Here is a 23,682-nt window from a genome sequence, read left to right on the forward strand (position 1 = left end):
AGTCCTCTCATTACAGAATTATATCTTAAGTAGTGTTTCAATTTGGTATGTCAATTAATTCCCTTTTTATTTCGTATTGGGTTACATAACACCATTCTATACCATCTTGAAAAGAGACAAGAGGTTTTTGCCTTTAATCATTTAAAATCACATGCTAGTATTCTCTCTTGCTTAAACAAGAGAGTTTTTATTCTCTTTGTATTCTTTGCAAAGTATTCTAGGCCAGTGAGATTTTTACAGTTATTGCCAAAGCATGAACAGAAAGAACAATCATTTCATATTATATTTTATAACTGAAGTTCTTTTTAGTTTGTAATTCTATTAATTCTTTTGGTCTACTTCCTTTTCTGTAAATATTTATACTCTAAGTATTAGCATACACACCTAAATAAATACCTTTTTGTTCTCCCTTCTTGCATTCTGATTAGAAAATGTGATGGCACCATGACATTGTAAACACCTCGTGTTTACACAACTTATTGATCATGTCTGGCAGGGTGCTGGGCGCACTAAAAGGTGCTCCTTTTTGTAATATTTGTTTACAGAATTTTGGATACCTCTGGGCTTAATAATTAACATTTCCAGAGGGAAAGTAACAATTTACTCTGTGTTTGGCATCGTGCTAGGTTTTAAATTACTTCTTGCATGTGAGCTTCATAACAACACATAATTTCTATTTCACCAATAAGGAAATTAAAATTTGGGGTGGTCAGGTGTGCCCATTCCAAGATCACACATCCAATAAGTGAGGGAGCTAGATTCCGCCCCAGGTGTGTCTGTTTCCAAAGCCCATTATGCAAGCTGATGAATAACCTTTTAACCTCACTCTTTCCTACTCCCTTGGAAGACATCAATATTTACTTATTTCAGTCCCCAATGCCCCCCCAATTCACATCTATGCCTCTGCAAGAAAATGTCAGAACTTATTACATCTGCTCATTATTTATGGTCCTTCCCCTTGGTGTGCTGGTAAACATTTAACTATTGACTCTAGGGGTGGGGATGGGGAGAGGAACCCTAATTTGCAGTGTTTGATTTCCATGGCATAAATTCTGCTACCAGGGATCATTTCAAGCCACTGCGGTGGTGTCACTGAACACAGAGTTGGAAAGAGATGTGTACAACTGACTTCCTGTACCTGGTGCAGGATTGTTTTAGCACACCACCAGCTCCTCCCTATACTGACTAGTGTAAGCCGAGGGGTGGTTGGAATTTTAAAAAATCCTCCCTGTTAAGATTAGCTTTGGATGAGTACCTTGGAAATACATCTATTTTAAACACTCGCATACTGTTTTGATGAATTAAACTGATGTTTTTGCTCTTCCAGACCCATGGGTCTCAATTCTCAAAGTGTGGTCCCCAGGCCAGCAGCATTTGCATCACCTGGGAACTTGTTACAAATGCAAAATCTGGGCCCTACCGCAGACTTACTGAACTGGTTACCTGGTGGTGATGGTGGGGTGGGAGCCGGTCAGCAATCATTGTTTTAATGAGCCTCCATGTGATTCTGTACCTAACCTGAAAATCTCTCTTTCATTTCATCTCTGGGAAAGTAAAGAAATCAAAGTAGAGGAAGCTAATAAGAGGAACCCAAGGTCAATTTTAATGGGAAAAAAAAGTGGGGAATGGTCATCGGTCTGGCAAGCAGGGGTGTCATGAGGATGGCACTCACTTACCACCCACCCAGTTACCACTCACATCTGAGTTAGGAGAAGTGACTGTCAAACCTATCTGCAGACGGTCTCTCCAAAACAGAGAAGCAGCTCATTGACTTTTTGAGCAGCACTGGGCTGGATCCAACTGGAAAGCCTCACTCTTTAGTGTACAGCTGGGGAAGCTCTGCTCTTCACATAAGTGAGTGAAAACACAAGTTTCCTCCCTAAACACCACCTGGGTTTACTCGGGGTAATTTTTTTTTTTTTTTGCCTTTCTTGACAGTTCACCTGCATCAGATACTCCTGGACAGCTTATTAAAACCCAGATTGCTGACTTATGTCTCCACATCCCACCAGGTTCCTGATTCATTAGGTCTGGGATGGGGCCCCAAGTTTGTAACAAGATCTCAGTGATGCTGAAGCTGCTGGCCTGAGAACCACACACCACACTCCGAGAACTAATGGCCAGACCTGCATGCTCTAAGTTCTCTCCCCCTCAGGATCGTGTTCTTAGATTGTTAAGGAGCGGTTGGAGTTTACCCAGAGGCTAGCCTGATGGAGTGGTTGGTGAGGAGATGTGTACAGTGGAACCAGCAGTAGCAAAGCTTTCATTTCAGTAAAGCCATCATTGCAAAACAGAAACACAGTTTAATCAGAGCCATAACTGGTATGTTGCATAAGGATTTTCATTTACTCTGCTGCATCTCATTTTACTCTGAAGAGGCATTTACTGAAGGCAGCTTTTAAAGGAAAATTTTTATAATTAGAGAATGCTTTATAAATGTAATCAATTTTGGCTTCTGAGAAGGCTTTTCTAGAAATCAAAATGCAGAGTCATCAAAATACAAGTAATTCCAGAAACAAACACTATGCAATTTACAAGGTATTCATTAATATTCAAATATACTATTTCCAGCACCTCATTCAGGAATGAGTTGATACTTTCTCTGTGAAGACTTCGTGTTCCTATTACTGAAATGACCCAAAGACAATAGTCAGTACAATCTATCTTCGTCATTCAGCTCCAAACCACATGAATAACCAAACAGCAATCATTAAGTTTGCAGGTGGCATCAAGCTAGGAGAGAAATTACCCCAAAGGAGAGAAAAAAATTTAAATACAGCATGACCTTGATAATTTGGAGCAAAGGAGAGAGAATACAGCAAACATTCTCTGAGCAAAGTACATTGAAAGAGAAAATCCAAATCGCAAAATAAAAGAAGGGTCAGTATATAACCCTTTATTTTGCCATTTATTTATTCATTTGTTCAGTAATTAGTTATTGGACATCTACTATCTGCCAGGCTCCAAGGATAGATCAGACATTGCTCCTCACTCCTGGAGCTCAGAGACAAGAGAGAAACAGGCCTTAAGCAGGTAAATAAGCAAAAACTTAATTTCTAATTGGGATGCATGCTTTGGAGAAGAGTGGAGGAATATGAACAAGAACAGCGTGGTGTGAGAGAAGGGGGATTTGTCAGGTAGAGTGGTTAGGGCAGCTTCTCCGAGGAGGTGACCCGAACAAGAACACAAATGGTGAGAAGCAGTCAGCCGTGGGAGGAGACTGTTCCAGACAGAGGGCTGTTCCAAGCGGAGGGGGTATCCTGTGGTAATTCCCCGGGCAGGAAAGGTCTTGGCACGCTCTAATAACTGAAAGAAGACCATGTGGCTTGAGCACAGTGAACAAGAGAGAGTGTAGAAAGAGAGGAGATGGGAGAAGACACCAGGTAAATGAGCATCAGCAGCACAGTAACATTTTAAAGCAAGAGGTCAGCGAATTTTTCCCACAAAGGGCCAGAGATGAAATAGTTTAGGCTTTTCTGAACCATAAGGTCTTTGTCACAAGCATTCAACTCTTCAGGTGGAGCAAGAAAGCAGCCACTGACAATAATGAAATGATGCGTGTGGCTGTGTTCCAATAAAACTTCATTCACAAAAATCAGGCAATGGATGAACTTAGCCTACAGCCAACACTGTCAATCAACTATACTGCAGTAAAAAGTTGTTTGGTTTCTAAAACAGTGATGATTATAGCTTTGGAAAACTGACCAAGTGAAAAGTTTAAATGAGTTGATTTATTCAATTTGAACAAGAGGGAAAAGGTGATAAAATATTTTTCACGAGTTTGAAGTGTTATTTTCCTGAGATGTGTCCAACTGTTTTCCATGTTCACCAAGTAGGGAGACATGACAATCAAAGGCGAGGGGAAAGTGGGACGTGAGAAGGAAATGGACCTAGAAGGCTATAATGGCCTGACAAGGTAAAAACCTGTACATGATGGTCCCTGCCAGCCCTCCTCCCTGCTTCTGTGGCAGACACGCCTATTCAGGAGTAAAGAAAGACTTTAATCAGTGTGTCTTAGATACACCACTGTTTAAACGAACACCATACTGTACACTTGTCAAATGAATAGCTACCCCATAATTTACCCTCTTTTAAACACGACATCTTCCTTTTTAAAAAGAAGCCCGCATGTACTGATGGATTACTCTATGCCAGGAGCGCTAAGCACCTTACATGCATTTTTCATTTACCCCTCACCATACTCCTATGAATCAATAGTATTTTCATCCTCATTTTACTAAAAATGGAGTCCTTGCTATTGCTGTCTTCATTTCACAGAAAACTTAGACTTAAAGATATTAAATAATTTTTCCAAGGCCCAAGAGCTAGCAAAGCATAGACCCAATTCTTTTTATTTTTAAAGTGAGGCAGATCGAGCGAGGAATAGCTGTATTTACATTCTTCTTTAAATAGCACTGAGTGATCTCAATCATAAAATCTCCACTTTTTTTTTGTTTGAAGGATCAAAGGTTAAGAGAATGTACTTTTGACTTGAGCCAACTTAGCTCATCCACAACTCTGTAAACATTTCCAAGAAGATCAATGATTTTTATTTATTGTCTGTGTGGGTGAGTGTGATGTGATGAGGCTCAAATCCTGGAAAAGGCTAAGATGTAGATTCATTTGTCTAAGCGCTCCTAATATCTTTTGCAGTAATTAGGGTTTTAATTTCTTTAAACATAGGCAACACAGTTGTTTTATCATCTCTCTCACACTTCCAACATTTGAAGTATTTGTGGGTGTGTTTCTTATTCTGTTGGTTCTTACACTTGTGTCCAGCACCCTGTGTGCCTAGGCATCTTTTACTCTACGATGCTCATTTCCTTCAGAAAATTGTGAGAATTCTTTGAGCTCTAGGATGAAGGTGCATTCCTCTGGAGAGGATCGGAATTTATTTCTTCCAAGTGCTTGGAGGGACTACCAGTTTAAGGCCACTTTAAACGAAATTCACAGCCTGAGTTTTATTGGACTGCAAATCTGGGATTTGGGGCTGCAAATCTGTGTCAGGATCAACTTGTCTTTATGTCTCATGTTTCCCTCCTCCCAGCACTGCCTGGTGCCAAGGTAAATATCCTTGCACACTCTTGGAGAAGGATGTGAAGTGAATATTTCTGGTTTCTCTTTGAGGTCCCAGCATGATGAGAGAAGGGTCTGCTATTTTATTTCCCGTCTTGGGCTTGGTCTAGTTTCCCACACTTTTAAGGCCAGCTGGACAAACGCATCAGAATGAGCAGCTGTCCTCAAGGCAGGAGTGGGTTCAAGGATCTGCTTACCTCACTGGGTCCCACCTTCACTTAATTTGGGCTCAATAATTCTGTTATCTTCTCAGGTCTTTGATGCTCTTGAAAAGAGGGCTCTGAAATCTTTTGGAGCATTTTAGGTTGTTGTATAGTAAAGAATTAACCTTACTCAGAGAGGGGTCTGGCCTTTGCTGTTGGCTCCTGGGAGGTGCTCTCTCAGCCCCTGGAATGTCCTGCCTGACACCAGTGTCTTGGTTTCCCTACGGGCCTTGTGTCACACCATTAGGGTTAGGAGTCAAGAGATATGGGTTATACTTCTATAACTGATTTTACTACTTTCTAGAAATGTCAACTTTGTTGATTGATAGTCCACTGTGGGGGATGTGAGTCCCTGGTATCAGCCACACAGGCTGTCAACCGTGTCTAAGTAACCTGGACAAAAATTCTAGACACCAAGGTTCCGGTGAGCTTGTCTGACTAGCAATACTCTGTGCATACTGTCATGTATTTTTCTGGGAGAAGTCAGTCCCATCCATGACTCAGCTGGGAGAGGCAATGGAAGCTTCACACGTGGAACTTCCCTCGACCCTGCCCCATGTGTCTCTCCTTTTGGTGGATTTTAATGTGTATGTTTTTGCTATAATAAACCATAACCATGAATATAACAGCTTTCAGTGAGTTCTGTGAGTCTTCTAGCAAATTATAAATCTTAGAAGCCCCAAACTTTCAACTAGCGTCAGAAGTAAGAGTAATCTTGCGGACTTCCCTAACTCTGCAGTTGTCTTTGGTGAAAAGTCATTGCTTTCAGTGGAAAGGGAGTCCTATTACCCAGCCAGCCACATGACTGGAAATGAAAGAGCCTGTAATAATGAGGAAATGCATTTTCCTGCCTTAGTCCACGTTTTCATACAAAACTGTTTACTTGAGTTAAGCAGTATGAATAAACTAATTTTAATCAAAATGTCAGAACAGGCTTTTATGAATCAGACAGTCAAATACTGATCGACTAGATGGTTTTTCAACAAAACAAATATCGTCACATGTGTATGAATTTATAAATATATATCAATATGACATTTGTATATACAGCTATGTGTGTGTGTGAATATGCCTAACAAAATAGCACTGGATTAGGAATCAAGAGCCATGAGTTATACTTACATAACTGACTTTACTACTTTCTAGAAAAGTCAACTTTGGTGGTTGATTTATCCTCTTGAGTCGACTTCCTCACAGACCCAGTGACACAGCTCAGGGGTTCTCACTGGGAGTGATTTTGCCTACGAGGGGCCATTCTGGAAAGTGAGGAGGGTATTTTTGGTTGTGAGGAAATCTGGAAGTACTACTGGCATTCAGGGGGAGTCAGGGATTTTAAACATTCCACAAGGCACGGCACAGCCCTGCCCAGCAAGAACTCTTCCACGTCCTACGCCATTTTTGGATGTTTTATCAGACATTCATTAAGGTGAAACATCCGCTTCTAATTGCCTGAGCCTAGAATTGAACTCTGTTTATACATAAAAATAACATGTTTTGCCTGATTTTAACACATGTGGAATTTTCCACATTTACGATTGCTACGTAGTTGAGGGAAGACTGCACGTTGTCTTGTCTGGCACTTCCCTGCTCATGTGTTTGAGTCCCTGAGACCAGCCACCCACCTGCACGAGTCTGCAGCTGTGCCTGTCCCACTCACGGCGTAAGCACAGATGGCTTCACTAGGTCCTCCAGTGTGGTCCTAAACAAAGCCTGTGCATATTGGAATGTAGGTTATTATTATACATCACTTTCTTTCACATCGTCTGTACTGAAGTTAGTGCATTATGATTGTCTAAAATTATGTGTGTATGTAGGTTATCATATCTATTGATTTCATTTCTGTGTGGTGTCCTGGTCTGCCTGTTCAGTTTTCCCTATACCAGTTGTACACACACACACACCCAGGGAATGACTGGGATCCCCTCTTTATGAAAAAATATTCCATATTAGGAATATGCCAGGGTAAAGAATTCTGTAAATTCTTCCTTCCTTGATTCAGTTAATTAGGCAGGTTTGGGCTTTGTGGGATGAAAGACTTTGAGAACGATTCCAAGCCACCCGGCCCCATGAAGCTTCATAACCACCTGCTCCCACAAGGTGTGGTCTATTATCAAGGATGACCCTCTGGTTCAGAGAAGCGACCCATCAAGTCCATTGTCAAACGTAGCCTCTGCTCAGGACCGAGTGAATGTGTCTTCATTTCGGCATAATTCGTTTCGGTGAGCTTACTACTAAGTAGTAGAATCACACTGATCAGTAAGACAGTGTCCTTCATCCCAAAGGGCTTGTCGTCTAACTGGGGAGAATGTCTTAAACCCAAAAGGCTATGACGTAATGTAGAGAATGGAAGAATCTGAAGGGCGAGATATAAGCACAATGCTCCAGGAGAGCTCGCACGAGGATAACTCATCTGACCTGGGAGAAGAGGGAAGGTTTAAGAAGTGAGATGGGGTGTTTCAGACAGCGGCCACTCAATGAACAAGCAGTGATGTGGAAGCTAGAAAGTGGAAGGCAGGTCACAGGAAAGTCTAACTGGTGCTCTCAAAAATTCAACTTCAGTGAGGAGACAGGGACAAGGTAAAGCTGGAAAAATAGGTTGAGACCCAATCGTGGAGGACCTTGAAAGCAGGATGCTAAGGAAATTCTGCAGGGAGCCAAGTTTTGAGGAGAATGATATGATCAGAGCCCTGGTGTCTGAAAATATTCTAGCTGACCTCTGCAGGATGTGTTGGGGGCCCAGAGGAGGTAGAGAGAAAGGCAATTCTGTTCGTAGGTGGTTGTACCAGCCTGAGTGAGAGTCCAGGTGAGACAGTCTGGTGAGGGTCGGAAGCAGAGCAGCAGCAGCTGGACCAGAACAAGAGGGTGGAGACTTACAGAGGGGGAGGAGGATGGTGAGGGAGGGCTCCAGCTCGGGTACCTGAGTGCAGGTGATGATGCTGCAGCCTGGAGACCAACTGTCAGAGGAACACTGCCTGGGAAGATGAAGACTCTAATGAGCCTGGTTTTCAGACCAGTTGGATTTGAAGGGCAGATACTATATTCAGGTAGACACGTCCAGCAAGCTATTAGGAAAAGAGGTTGAGGACTCTACAATTTCTAGATTATCCATCACTTCTCACTGTCTTCTCCTCTTCCAAGAAAGGGCCTCTCCTCTGTCATGACCAAGTGGTTACAGATGACACTGAGGATAAGAGCTCATGCTCTGGATCTGACCGAGCTAGACTCCAATACTAGCCGTGCCTCTCTCTAGCTGCCTGACCTTGGGTAAGTCACTGGATTTCTCCATGTCTTGGTTTCCTCATCCATAAAATAATGACAACAAAAGGATTTTCTGCATAATGTTCTGACAAACAAATGAGTTAGTACCTGACATACTGTAATTGCCTTAAAGTGTAATTAAATGAGATAACTTACCATTCCACAAACACACCCCAACTTTGCTACCTCCAGTCATTTGCCCCTCCTGTGGTTCTCGGCTTAGAATGCCCTCCTACTCTGACTCTGACTCATCCACCACTGGACTTCATTCTTCCTGTTCACCTTGCTCCCTACCCAAGATCTTGACATCTTACTTATCTTTGACTCTAGGAGCCATGGTTGGAATTTGGAATTATCCACGAGATTGAAAGAGTATGCACACTTCATCTGCTGACTGAACAAAGTCTTGGCTGGCTCGGAAGGGGAAATGCAGACTTCATTCCAGCATAGAAAATACTCTGATCCCTGAGGTTTTCCCAACATATTTTGATAGAAGGAGCACGTAGCAAGCACCTTGCCAAACACAGGCTTTATCAAATATTAAAAGGAGAAAAACAAAATCTTGGGAAACTCAAGCAAATTTGGTGTTGTCTAATGTTTGCTACTTTTTTCTTCTTTTTTTTGTGAACAGTTGAGTGCTTTTCCCTTGACACTTGTGTTTTGGATTCCTCTTTGGCAGCATTTTCCCAGGCAGAAAGAGCTACCTGCCAGTTCTCTCCTGCTCCCTTCCACCCACGCTTTGTTTTGGCAAACGGAACTTTGCCGGGGAACTGCAGAAACGCAACTCCGCACAGCCCCCGTGCCAAATTGGAAGAGACATCGTTCTCTGTAAAATTGAGATAAGAGTTCAGAAGGGCCAATCTGCTTCAAAATATGATTTTAACAATTTTTTTGAAGTTAACTGAAACAGTAGCTCAATGTCATTCTTTGGGTTTCTACTTATTACAGTATCTTTCTTTTGTTTCAGAACAGTTCCTATAGCAATGTAATGAAAATAACCTTTACTTTTTTTTTCCAGCTGCAAAAAGAGAACTATAAATTATTTCTTACCCTCGTTTGCTTTCAGCACATACAAAAGCCAGTGCTTGCTCTGCCCCAATAAATCAAAGCTTCAAAAAGGGCAAGGCAGCTAATCAGAGAACGCAGCTTCTCCTAACTAGACAATGAAATCCTGTCTCTGTCATCTTTGGAATTAATAAGAGATAAAGTGCCACTTTACACGAAGTTTCCAAACCAGGTCAGGAAAGAGTCAGGACACAGAGTGGATTTGCCAACCTGGTCATTATATTCATCTAAGAACACAGAATTCAATCAAGATTGAAATTTCATCTGCATTTCATAGCCATGGGTAAATGTCTTCAATGCATTTCCAATAGGACCAAAGACATAATCATTTTTACTTGTGAAAAATATATTTTCAAAAAAGAAATATTTTTGAGTGGATATAGAAAATGTCTCTGAGAGGAAGTGATACTGAAAATAAACCTTGACGGCTGTAGAAGCTTTTAACACAGAGATACACATTTTGCAGCAGAAGCTTTTAACAGAGAGATACACAAACATTTTGCAACAATGGATTGACTCAAATGAGTCGTGTCCTATTGTCCACTTTTCTAGTTTTCTAATATTTATGTCCCCTACAGAGTAATTAATGAAGGCAACATGTATAGAATGCTTTCTCTGCACCATGCTAACCACAGGGTTGAGAAGATGAATAAAGCACTGGGCTTGTCCTCAAGGAGCTTTTGCCCTTCAAAAAGTCCAACTGTTGTTTAATTTTATTACACAAAATAAAACACAAGGAACATTATAAATTGATCCTGAAGTTCAGTTGGAAATTCGACATGAAAGTTTTGCTTCATAGCAATTTTCTCTGAAAATAAAATCGAATGACCTAAGACAGAAAGAAGATAGCTTTTCTTTTCTTTCTTTGAACTTCCACAATATCTTATTTTTTAAATCTTTCTTTAATTAATAAATTTGATGTGTAACATTGTATACAGTTAAGGCATACTACGTGTTACTTTGATACATTTCTACTCTAATATTGCCAGTGTAGCGATATTTATCATACTACACAATTATAGTACAATATTATTACCCATATCCATTATACTGTACAGTAGATCTCTATGGCTTATTTACCACATGTCATAAGTTTGTGTCCTTAACCACCATCAATCTTATCCCCACAGCCCCTATTCTCTAGTAACCACCTTTTTACTTTGTTTTTTACAGTTTTAACTTTTTTATATTCCACATGTGAGTAATATCATATGGTACCTGTCTTTCTTGAAGCAAACTTTTCTAGGACAGAAGGTAATTGAAAAATCAACTGAATCCAATAAATTTTCACCCTAACCATAGCCACAAATTTAGTAATTCTGCATAACTGCTAAAAAATTAAAACAGAAAGAAAAAAATGGTTAATGCTCATGGTATAGCACTTCTGTAAAGGTAGAATAGTCAAGAACATATAAATGTATTGGAGTCTCAACTTCACCCAAACAGTGCTAACATCTGGGATTTCTGGTCTGAGTCTGTTTATATGAGGGACCAAGAAACTTCCAGGGAGTAATTCATTTCAAAAGAAAGAATTCTGCCTATGGGCTTGTTACAAAAGTGGCATTTTAGAGCGTGGTACTTAAAATACATCTTTAAGTCCAGCCATGGGATGGGGATGTCAAGTTTTAAAAACTGATAGGCAATTTTTACTAAAAACTCTATAGATAGTAGGGTGCAGGGAAACACTGCTTTAGGATTCACGTCACAAAGTGCAATGCAATATGGACTCAACATTCTCCCACTTTTGCACTCTACACAGAGGAACGTGGGCTTATCCAAGCTTCCAAGATAATTTCACCCTTTTGCTCCAAAGGGGACATCCAGGAAGAAGAGGCACCATGCCAACTGTGCCCACACACAACAGCCCCACCTTGGACAACTTAGCAGGGGAGATCACCAGCACCAAATAATGCTGGGTTAAAAAAAAAAGAAGAAAATGGAGGGTGGGTGATAGAAGGTAGGTGATACACAGGAGTGCCCCCTAGTGTGCCCTAGATACAGAGAATTTTGCAAGGAGCTGCAGGACTTTGAATAGCAGATGAGGATAAGAACCAGAGAAAGAGAGTTTATTCCCACCCATCTGGCCCAATCTGTCTACTTCCCTATGTTGACATTGACTATAATACATAAACATAGGTTACTCAAATATTGGGTCCTAATTCATTTTAAGAATATGCTGAATTATTCTCTAAGAAGAAAAGTGCTCACTTATATGAAATGCAGTAACATAGTCAGTAACTTCTCTCCCATCTGTGGTACTGCTGGCCGAGTATTCCTAGTTTCCACTGCTGTGATCCCACAGCGTAATGCTGAACATAAGGGAGGGAGACAAATACACAAGGGAATTAAGCATACAAGGGAACAGGGTTTGTTCACCCTGAAGACTCCGCCTTGTTCTCCTGAGAACCAGTGACACTGAGCAATGGAAGAGAACTCCTGGTACTTTCAGAAATTGTATAAAAGGTAAATTGAACAGGTCAGAAACTTCTGGGCTGAATTTCTTTCCTCCCTTAAAGATTATTTGCAAAAGCTTTCTGCTCACAAGAGAAGACTGAGAAAGAACTCATTGTCAAAGGTCTACGGGGAAATGCTTAGGATGGGTGAACCTGCAGCGTCTTAGATCAGCACTGCCAGCAGATGGAAAAGTCTGTATCCTCTTGTACTCTTAATGGCCTCCGAAAATAATTAAGAGCAGAAGGGGAAGAAGCGCTGACAAAGGTACTGGGTCCAGGCATTTTGGGGACAGGTTTTGGGGAACGGGAAGCTTCTTCTCGTTTGACAACAAAAGATCTTCCTTTTCTTCTCAGTCTACTGGCTGCTCTGCCAGCAGATTAATTTTCCTAACACATCACCTTTCTTGTGTCGTTCACCTGAAGTCTCAGAAAATAAATCTCATAGGCAATGGGACGGAGGCGTGGTAGAAACAAACTCATAGAACAGTAACTACAGCTGAACGTACGGCGCACTGCATACCAGGCACCATTCTAAACACTGTGGGTACAGAACCCATGTCACACTAAAAACCTCTATCAGACAGATACCAACTTTTTTCCTTTACCCCATTTTAAAGATGAGGTTAGTAACTCACTCAAAACTATACAGGTGACATTTCAACCCAGGCAGTGTGACTCTAGGGCCCCCTCACTCTTAACCCTGCAGCTAAAGATCCCAGAGCTCAAAAGTCCCCTCAGGTCACAAAAGAAAAATGTGTCTCTGGCTCATGTTGTGCCCAATCCCTAAAAAGTCAGAAGGAAGAAGGATCTCTGATTTCAGGATGGCATTCAGTGCCTCCCACAGCCTAACAGGGTCTCTTTTTCTATCTTATCTTTCACTGTCCCATCTCAACTCCTCCAGTCTAGTGAAACGCTCTTACCATCCTGAAATGCTATCATTCCTGAGTACCTCCGTCTTCCTGTCTTTACAAATCTGAATGATCATTAAAGGCCCACATCAAATCCTGCCTCATCCCAACAAGGATGACTTCTTCAGCCACATTCACGGGGAGGGACCTCTTTGGATTCCTACAGCTGTTGTCGTCCATACCAGGGGTTTGGGGTCACCACTCACTGCTTTGTAGGATTCTCTTCTCACCTGCTTTTTCTCACCTCCATTCTAAATTTTAATCCCTTCAAAATAGGGTCTAATGATAATACGTACACATTCCAGATACACTCTATTGATTGTGTAAGGAATACAATCAAATATGCCACAGGCAGCAGCCTTTCTTGAGAAGACATCCTTGGCTTGAGAGAAGAAAGCAGAGGGAAAAATAAATTCATGTATTGAAACAGGCTCTTCTAAAATTGCCTTGAACATTACCACAGGGTTGGAGGGATACACAGGAAATGCGTTTTATTGATCAAGTTCTCTTTGTTTCCTCTAGTGATTTCTAACACATATATTTCCAATTTGCTCATAATTTCTTTTTAAAAATTTAAAGATATGTTTCAGCTTATTTTTCTCTCAATATCAAGAGTGAAACAGCAAGCATCTTCTATTGTGCTAGATGAGAAAGAACCCTGGCTACTTTTTCTTCTTGACATCATCACTTCTGAGATTTTAATGAATGAAGATGTGGAATTTCATTTCAATTCCTTCATTACTTTTACCTTATTTCAAGAATCCTTTCTTAACATTTGCACTAAACTTTGTAAGCATACGAAACAACTGAGAGGATTCATAGTTCCCTTTGTCGAGTTTATCATTCAGAATCTTTGTGGGGGCTGGGGAAGAGCTGTGACTGAGTATGTTTTTTTCAGAAAGTTGAAGTGGATGTTTTCCTTCCTGAGTCTAATATGCCCTATTACGGGAACATAAAAGTAATGATGACGAATTATGATATTGTTTCCAAGTTATGAAGGGAAAGTTTCAAGTGAAGAGGCCACACCAGTTTCCAGCCCTTAAGTTTGGGTCTGGAATGGTGTCAAGTAACCAAGGCAGGCACTTCTGGTTTGTTTTCCTAGAGATGGTACTGCTCAGAGAGGAATGAGGAGAGGGGGAGGAAATGTAAGGGAGGTCTAGGTCAGAGAGATCTGCTTCCTGTGTCCAAGCACTGATTTCTAAGACTCAGTGAAGAAATAGAGATTCCACTGCTTTATGGGCGCCTACAAAGTCCTTTGTGTCTACAATTCCTTTCCCAGCTTAAGTCTGCACAGAGCCTGCCAGGGCCTCCTCAAGCCTGGAAGAGTTCTGGGCAAAGGGTAACAAGTCCTATTTTTCTTGACTTTAGAAAAGATTCAGCCAAAAACTTCAAATAGGCAATTTATTGCTGCAATTTTTTTTTTAAATATATATTTTCTGAAGTATAGTCAGTTTACAATTGTGTCAATTTCTGGTGTACAGCACCATACTTCAGTCATATAGGGACATACATACATTCATTTTCATATTGTTTTTCACCATAGGTTACTACAAGATATTGAATATAGTTTCCTGTGCCATACAATATAAACTTGTTGTTTATCTATTTTATGTATATTATGCAATGGTTTTAAATGAAGTAACTCACTTTCTGTGATCCTGATTTGGGTCTTTTTAGCAGAGGTATCGAAATTTGCAACCAATATTCTAGTAGAGTGTGTATAAACAAATTTTGGTCATAAAGATTCTTCTCATTTTTTTTTTTGCCTCCAAAGTAAGTATTCAAATAGGAGGAAAAAGTTTTAATCCATGGAATGTTAAGAGATCCAATAAAAATGTTAAAAGGTTTATAGAAGGAAACTAATCAGGCTGTGTGTAGTTGGGAAGAGAGATGAATAATGAAAATGCAGTCACTTGCCAGTAGCTCCCATCCCGAACAGAAAGGCTGTGGAAGGTCACAGATGGGTCTACTACAGGGCAGAACCAGGACACAATTTCTGCACTCTGCTTTTTGTCCCTTGTAGCCAAAGGGCCTTAGAATAAATGTGGAGCCCTGAAAATGGGTTGCATCATTTATCTATAACAGGATTGAGAACAAATTGGTTTTGCCTATTCTTCATTGAAAATAGTCATGTTTTTAAAAGAATAGTACTATAGATTGGACGCTTTTAAAAAATGTTTTGACCAAGTGTTTCTCTGCCATTCTTCTTAAAACTAGACAATTTACCTCTTAAAAGAACTTATTTCCATGTAAGAACCCCCCCACTTTTCCTCCCAGATTAAGAAATGATGAGCTCTCATTTAACAGATAAAAGCTTGAAGCATCTCAAGAGGCAAACAAAGATTGTTATATTAAGTCACAGTGAAGGCTGCTGAAGAAGGAGTAAGATGATTTAAGAATGTGCAGAACTCTTAGACAAGCAATTAGTGGGAACCACCCCTCGGGTGTGTAAGATAAATGTTAATGCTTTCCTAACTACAGACTAAGGTGTACCAGTCATCCCTACAACAGCCTGAATTACAATGAGATGTGCATTCCAATCAATCTCTACTATATACTAAGAACAGAAACAAACGTTCCTAGTGTGTAACAGGGACAACAACGAGGCTGACTTCATCCATCATGCAGAACCATTTCACCTCGTCAGCACGGATGGGTTTAATTACTAAAGCGGTAGCTACATCTGAGGGCCGGGTTATAGTCAGATTATCCGTCATCAGTGGAATCCAACAGACTTCGCTAATATTGGTGTGTCCTTGTTTAGCGAAGCTACTTTTGGCAAAATGATGTTACGGTGGTGGTTTCTACTCATCTGCTGGCATTTAATAATGTATCTCCACAGTCACTCTGGGATATTTTGACCATATACAGTATCAAAGGTACACATACATTTTAAGCTCAACTTGGACCTCGCTTCACTCTCCTTTTACCCAGCTTTTCTTATTGTACTTATTATTTTCAGGAGTTATACTATTATTTTATAATAACATCCAGTATTTTCTGGCCAGCTCCCCCATGAGAATGTAAGCTCTACAAGTGCAGGGACTTTGTTTCACTGATTCTATCTCTTGTACCCGTAACTGTGCCCGGCAAGGAGGAGGTGTGCAGTAAACACACGTCCAATGAACAAACCTGGAAGATTGGTTTGACAAAATGGGTGACCAACAGAACTTTGCAGCAGGGTCTAGGGACTGTAATTATACTAGGTGAGAACACGTGCACAAAACTACTTATTTAAGTGATGTGTGATTTAATAAATAACCACTCTGTTGACTAGAAGGGAAAACATACAACATAAGAGTTGTAAGTTTTAAGTTTTTCTGATTGTAGACTATAGCTCAGGTTACAGCCATTCAGTTAGCTCTGAGGAAACGTCTCCAAAGAGGGAGGTGAGAAGCCAGTATTATGTGATTTCGGGTTGGGGAATACACACAGTCAAGCGTACATCCTGGTAAAACATTATTGCTAATTGCAAAGAACATGTATCTCAAGTTAATGAATTTAGTGCTTTCCTGTGTATGGGAAGACGTAAGAATTTAGGTTCCTTAAAGTTCTTCCTGAGATATACATCTAACACCCTAGGGGGCCATCCTGTCCAAAGTACAGAAGGCCTCATCCTGTTTTTGACCCTGGATGCCTCTCACAGGGCACGGTTGGTCAGCCTTAACCCTTGAAGGACTGTGGGGTAAGCAACACTCTTTGGTTTTCTTTGCTCACAATGTTGTAAGTGACAAATTTTTAGAGAGAGGAAAAAAAAGTGGACTGGAAATCTGATATTTCATATGCTTCTGGTCCTTGGTAACTTCTTAATAGTATATCAAAATTCTGTGCACCATTATTTAGGAATGCTATGGCATAGATTCTGGAATTGGATACACAAGACAAAGGAGGTTAATACGGAACAACTTTCAAAGGTCAATGCTAAGATTGTGCAGCCTATTTCAATTCTCACCAGCCTTTCTATGGTTTACTAAATTTAGATCTCTTTAATGCTGGCTCTTTCTCTCTGACTCTCTCTCACACACACGCGTGCGTGCACACACACACAACACAAGCAAGCTTCTTTGTACAAAGAGAAAGATGGCTAGAAAGGTTTCTGTTTCCCTTCTTTTCCCGCCTGCTGTGGCCCCAAAGAACTAGACTCTCCCAGGTTCAGACATGTTACCCTTAGAGCTCCCCCGTGACTAGATGTGAGTGGTTCAGCTTGAGCACTGGCTCCGCTGTGCTGGCCCTCCCTTCCCATCCCTGGGAGAACCAATGGAATCTGACTGAGCTTGAGAACTTTGCCATGGCAAGATTTTAGGTGGCATGAATAGATGCAATATCACACATGGTAATTGCAGTGTGTAGACAGAAATCTGCCCTGTGTGTGTGTGTGCGTGTGTGTGCATGCACATGCGTGCGTGTGTCTTCCTCTTTTCCTGCCCCTCCCTCAGTCTCTCCCAGCCCCTCCACCTGCACTCTTCAACAGAAAGGAGGTGGGCTTACCTCTCTTTGGCTTGGTTCCTTCTAAGACCTCAGATAGAGGTGAAGGGGTTTAATTACATTTGACTGAACTTGACTTAGAGAGACAAGGTTAGTAAATTAGAATATTCTTCTAGCTGGCTTTTGTTGAATAATAGTTATCTATGAGTTATAAGCATCTTTATCATCTAAACTACAAACAAACACTAGTATGGTAGTGATTTATTTCTTTTCGAGAAAGAGAAAAACTATCTCAGAAGGAAATTCTGTTTTATGCACAGATTGAACTCTGCTTCATCTAATTGATTCCAGTCTCCAACAACTAGATGGAAACACAGTGAACTCTTAAATAATCACACCAAGGTATTTATCAGCAGCACTCATTTGCAAAAACAAGAGTATACTAAGGTCAGGTCATGTGCCAGGAAAAGACTCAAGATTTTGTGCCTGTGTGACACATTCCAATAGGCAGCCACCAGATTGTTACCAAATGCAAGTTCACGTGCCCAAAGCACACTGAGGCCAAACAAACCAAAACACGGGAGTTTGGAGTACAGAAAGATTTACTGCAGGGCTGAGCAAAGAGAATGGGTGGCTTATGCTTGAAAACCTTGAACTCCTGATAGTTTTCAGGGAGATGTTTTTAAAGGCAACATTTGAGGGGGAGGATATAGCTCAAGTGGTAGAGCGCATGCTCAGCATACACAAGGTCCTGGGTTCAATCCCCAGTACCCCCTCTAAAAATAAGTAAGTAAACCTAATTACCTTCCCCCCCAAAAAAAGATTTTAAAAAAAGTTAAGGCAACATCTGGGTGAGGGCTGCAGGGTGTCTGACTTTCTTCTGACTGGTGGTGAGGTACAGGGTGGTATGTTCCAGAATCTGTGTCAGCCTGAAGTTGCCATCCCCCACCCAGGTGGGGCTTAGTTCCTGCAGAGGAACTCAGATGTTGCTATGTGTCTTCCTTGAGAGGGAACCAGGACCCTGCTTTAATCACCGCACTATAGTTTCTTGATTACTCCTTTGTTTCTGCCTTCCCTTACTCCCCTGCTGAGCAACTATTTGAACCTGCTCTTTGGTATTCAGGGAGACCTAAGAGACTGAAGCCTTTTTCCTGCAAATAAGAAATGGGAGACACAGAAAGGTTTTTGTGCTCAGGAGGGCCCACAGGGTCCTACTTGGTTTCAATCCCCTCTTTTCTTTGACACTCCTCAATCTGGAGGAGAAACAGGTGTTGGATAAGAAAGAGAAGAATGTCTTGGATAGAGAGGTTAATCATAAACTCGGCAGAGGAACTCGGTTTAAGGGGGACTCAGCTTCTTTCTGGCAACCGGGGGGGGGGGCGTTCAAAATTTTGTTCTCGGGACTCAATAGCAGTGGTGCTCAAGTGGGGTTGATTTCAGCCACCAGAGCCATGTCTGCAGACATTTTTAGCAGTCATAACATAACTGGAGGGTGAGGAGGCTACTGGCATTTGGTGGGTAGAGGCCAGAGAAGCTGCTTAACATCCTCCAAGGCACAGAAAGGTACCGGAATGTGTCATCCCTAAATACGCCACTTTGACGAAGGATTATTTTGAGCCAAAGACAACTGAAAAGTGGCAGAGACAAGAAAAGCTTTTTAACCTCCCCTTAACTGCCTAAAACTAAAGTATAAATTTCCCCTTTTGTAAAGGAAATTTACACTTATAAAGGAAATTTCCATTTGTAAAGAGGTCTCTGCACCAGGAAAAGGACTACTCCTGGAGACAACTCTTTTCATCTGAGAAACTATTATCTGCACAACAGGACAGTGCTTATTTACCACACATTTCCTCCCTCCCCTTCCTGTAAGAGCCTCCCCTGCCCAGAAGTCCCAAACTCTCTTTTCTGTTTAGCCTAAGATGGTATATAAACCTCAATTGTCTGGCCACTTCCTAGAGTCTGATTTCTTTGTGAAACTTCTGTGCAGATGATGTATCTATCATTAAACTGGTGGGGTTTTCTGGGGTTTTTTCTGTTGTTAATCTTTCTTTCTATCCGTTTTGATTTGCAAGCCCCAGGCACTGAACCTAGGGAGATATAGGACAAAATGTTTTTCCTTCCCACAGCACAGGACAGTCTCCCCCAACAAAGAATTATCTGGCCCACAGTGTAGACACAGGTCGAGAAACCTTGCTCTATACTGACTAGAAATCTAAAGCTCCAAAAGTCAGCAAGGTGTCTGGGAGCTTAGCAGCTTTGGTGAAGTCAAACCAATTCTCCTCTATGGCTGTGAGTCCTGGACACAGGATTAATAAGAACTTCAGTGTTTCAAACCGTGCTCAATAAAATGACTCTGCAGGATCAGATGGGATTTATTCCTATGTCTGTCCACCACTTACAGAATTAGGAGAGCTACACCACTGCTCTGCTGGTACGACCCATGTTTTGGTTAAACTACAAGGAAGAATAAATCAGGAAAGGTTCACCAAATCACAGTGACCCCTGTGATAAGGGTGCTAGAAAATTAGGGGGCAGAAAACTGAGGATTTCTTTGAGTAAAGAGGTACTAGTTGGCCTGTAGGGTAGGATTAACACCAGTAGGCTTGACGAGCAGCAGATACAGCTGCAAATCCGGATGTTGCAGAAGAAGGGGGAGCAAAGGAATAGTCATGTCCTAGGTCTCAGGCAAATTCCTGGGACGCGCCTGGCCAAGTGAGGGTCCTTGGCTTCACGCAGGAAAGAATTCAAGAGCGAGCCATAGTACAGCGAAAGTGAGTTTATTTAGAGAGATACATGTTCCACAGGCAGAATGCAGTCCTTTTCAGCAGGGAGAGTGGCCGGTGGTGTCGGGGTTGTTAGTTTTTGTGGGCTGGGTAATTTCATATGCTAACAAGCGGGAGGACTATTCCAACTATTTTGGGGAAGGGGTGGGGATTTCTAGGAATTGGGTCACTGCCCACTTTTTGGCCTTTTGTGGTCAGCCTGGGAACTGCCCTGGTGCCTGTGGGTGTGTCATTTGGCATGTTAACGTATTACAATGAGTGTATAATGAGGCTCTACGTCTACTGGAAGTCGAATCTTCCGCCATCATGGGCTTAGCTGGTTCTAGTTTTTGTCATATCTTCCAGGGCTGTGTCATTCTTTTATAGGTTGTGCCCTGCCCCCTTCACTTCTGGCTCATAGAGACAGTCCTCCTGAATGAGAAGTGGGCAAGAAGTATCAGCCTGGCGGTAGGGACTGTGTGGTTAGGGACAAGTCTCCAACCTTCTCTATGAGCTTGAGACGGGGCTGTGCCCAGTGGGCCCTGCGCCAGCTCTGTCCTCCTCAGCGGTTTCCTCACCACCCGCTCTGGCACACAGGGACTAAGACAACCTGTAACAGGACGCCAGCGAGCTGTAGGTACCGATCCACAGTAGTGTTTGGTAAAGGAAATAAAGAACAGAAGGAACACGTGCAGGTTTGTATAACTGGGAAAACCTTTAATTTGATAATCACACATTCAACAAACATTTATTTACTGAGCAGCTCCTCCTAATAAGGTACACAAAATTCCATGTTTTATTTTAAAAAAAATGTTTTTAAATGAAGCTGAGAAGTTCTCTGAAAGTTTATGTCCTAGGATTTAGAGCAGCTAACATTTGGTTCCACCAACGAAGCGCCTCGCTGCATTCCACACGGGGCAGATGGGTCTCCACCAGCTACATCTCTCCAGGTGGTGCTGACTCAGCACATATTTGAATGCTCCTCTCCATGGGAAATGGAGACGTGAATCCCATACTTCTCGCTCAGCCTGCTACTGTGACCTTCTCCACAGCCTTGGGTTTTGCAAAGATTTAAAGTTAACTCTTCTCTGAGAGAATATATGCAAACAAGTAAACTCAAGACTGCCATGCACTGCCCTCACTCTCTAGCTGGGTCCATGTCTCTGTCATTGTTGCCCATCGGGCCGACTGCCAGCCACCGGTGCGCCCTGTGCTGCGGAGAGGAATGTGACGGCCCCCGCAGTTACATCTTCAAAAAGGCCACCTGCAAAAGGAAGAAAAACCCACAGTGCTTTCCTTTTATAACACGATGAAATGGCCAAGTGCGCATCAAGCCTGAATCAGGTGAGTTTGATGAGTAAGGATGCTCACTGGTCTACTAAGAAAAATGACTCTTGGTCCAGCCAGACATGGCCATTTTACAGCAGGAGCCAGTGAGTCCTTTTTAAAATAAACTCTACAGTAATTAAAATCATTCACATGCACTTTATAGAAAAAAAAAGTTTTAATTGACACTAAAGTTGCATCAATGTGAAGTAATCCAGTTCTTTTTCCCATTGGTTCAAATGGCTGTTTTGGACCTTCCATAAGCAGAATTCTGAGTCTCAAAGATTCCTGGACAATTCCAGGTCCCCATCACGACCTGTAATTACACCAACCTCTCTTTAGGTCATGTCAATGCTTTTAATCACATTCAGCACATAATTCTATTCATTGTGCTTGTCAGTAGCTATTTATCTTAAACCTCAGTTGTTTTTAAAAAGGTTAATTCATAGAGGCTTAGGTACGGAATATTTTCAGACTAGTTGATAAGGCCCAGATCAAATGCGTCTAATTCCCCAACAGTTTTAGATAATGGAGAAACTAACAATACAGTCACTCGTAAGCGTTCAGAAAGTTTTAGTTCAGGGGTGATAATAAATTGGGGATGTTGCCAGTGTCAGGAAGGCAGCGGAATGCAGACGAGAGAGAAAGATGGGGAAACGCTGCGGGAGGAATGGGAAGCTGGTCCCAGGCCTTTTTTGTCGGGGGAAGAGTGAGCCACAGAAGCAAAACATTCTACTCTCGGACAGTTGGTACTTGAGTCCCCAAACACAGTTGAAGGAGGCTTGTATTTAATGATCCCTGTTAAGGGGAAAAGCAAAAGCAAGAGTCATGCAGGGCAGAAGGCACCTGCTTAATGGTGAGTAATTCAGAAGGATGTTACTCTTCATCCCGTGCTGGTGAGAGAGGCACCTGCTGGGTTTCCATATCAACTTCCTGCTGAGTTTCTGTATCTAGTTCGGCATGAGAACACCCCAGTGGAAGGAGCAGGCCAAGAAGGAAGGTTAAGATTCCCAAGCAAAATGTAAACAGGGACAACTGACGCAGACCTCCAGAGCTTATTGTGAAGAGTAAGTGAGACAATTGTTACGAAAATACATAGGTTTCTCTCTCTGGCCTCTCAGCTGATGACAGATCTCAGGAGCCCATGACTATTCCAATGAGAAGGGGCTGTTCAAGAGGGACCAGCTGGGCCTTGAGGGATGATCATGGAATCGCAGGGAAGGAGACGTAAGGGTGGTTGAATCTGGCTTCTGACTCACAGTGGATACTGTTTATCGGGAGATGCTGCTTCTCCAAGAACAGTTTACGGAGACCCTCCAAAGAAGACAAATGCCACTGCTAATACTCAGACACAGAAAGATGATGGATGAAAACCAGTTATCTCTTTTTTTTAATTCTGAAAAGTGCTATGTCATGGAGTATCCCAAACCAGGAACTTCTGAGAATAACCGATGATGATCAGCGTCTCCATAAATACAGTTAAGAACTTGAACTCTGGAATCATAAAGACCAGTGGTTCTCCACCTGGGACGATTTTGCCCAGCAGGGGCACTTGGCAGGGTCTGGAGATGTTTTTGGTTGGCACAATGTGGGGGATGCTATTGGCACCTAGTGGGTAGAGGCAAGGGATGCTGCTAAACATCCAATAATGCAGGACAGTCCCCCATAAGAGTGATCGGTCTCAAAGCATTGCCAGTGCCAATGCTGAAAAATGCTGACATTTAGAATTATATTGCTCTGTGACCTTCCACAAGCTTGCTAACCTCTCTCAGCCTTCCCTTGTCTGCAAAATGGGAATTAAAACAGGACATAACTGAAACTTGTAAAACACTTTCCTATTTTGACTCTTCATCCCCGGCCCAGTCTGGTGACTGAGGTAAAGCAGGCATTTGAAACTCTGTCCTACCAATGATGACGCAGAAGCTCAGAAAAATTAAGTGACTTGCTCAAGGTACAAAGCTAGTCAGTAGCAATGATGGGTTCAGGGAGAAATTTTGATTCCTTATCCAGGCTGTTCCCACGGTAAGTTTACAGATGATCAAGACAAAGCTGCAGGGGTTTGGGGACTTTAAATCTTCACTATTGCCTCAACTGTTAAAGACTTGTTTTTTTCCGCATGCCTGTGAATATGGACTCAAGATGGAGAAAACTACATAAGAGGGTGAGCTGATTAAAATAAATAATGCAAGATGGAGCCCCCCACCAA

At 41.9% G+C, this 23,682-nt stretch overlaps 1 protein-coding gene across 4 annotated transcripts in view; it reads right to left on the reverse strand.

Annotated features, from left to right (window-relative positions):
• Window positions 1-23,682, reverse strand: part of UBE3D (ubiquitin protein ligase E3D) — a 605,228-nt gene that overhangs the window by 452,165 nt on the left and 129,381 nt on the right. Inside the window, exon 10 of one of the 4 annotated variants that reach the window (XM_015251440.3) lies at window positions 20,859-21,414. The exons of 2 other annotated variants lie outside the window; for them this stretch is intronic. In XM_015251440.3, coding sequence (XP_015106926.2) covers window positions 21,394-21,414 — 21 coding nt within the window. In that variant the 3' untranslated portion in view covers window positions 20,859-21,393. One more of the 4 variants, XM_031680265.2, reaches the window with a different exon arrangement.

This window comes from Vicugna pacos, chromosome 8, assembly GCF_048564905.1.
Source record: "Vicugna pacos chromosome 8, VicPac4, whole genome shotgun sequence".
Lineage (NCBI taxonomy): Eukaryota > Metazoa > Chordata > Mammalia > Artiodactyla > Camelidae > Vicugna > Vicugna pacos.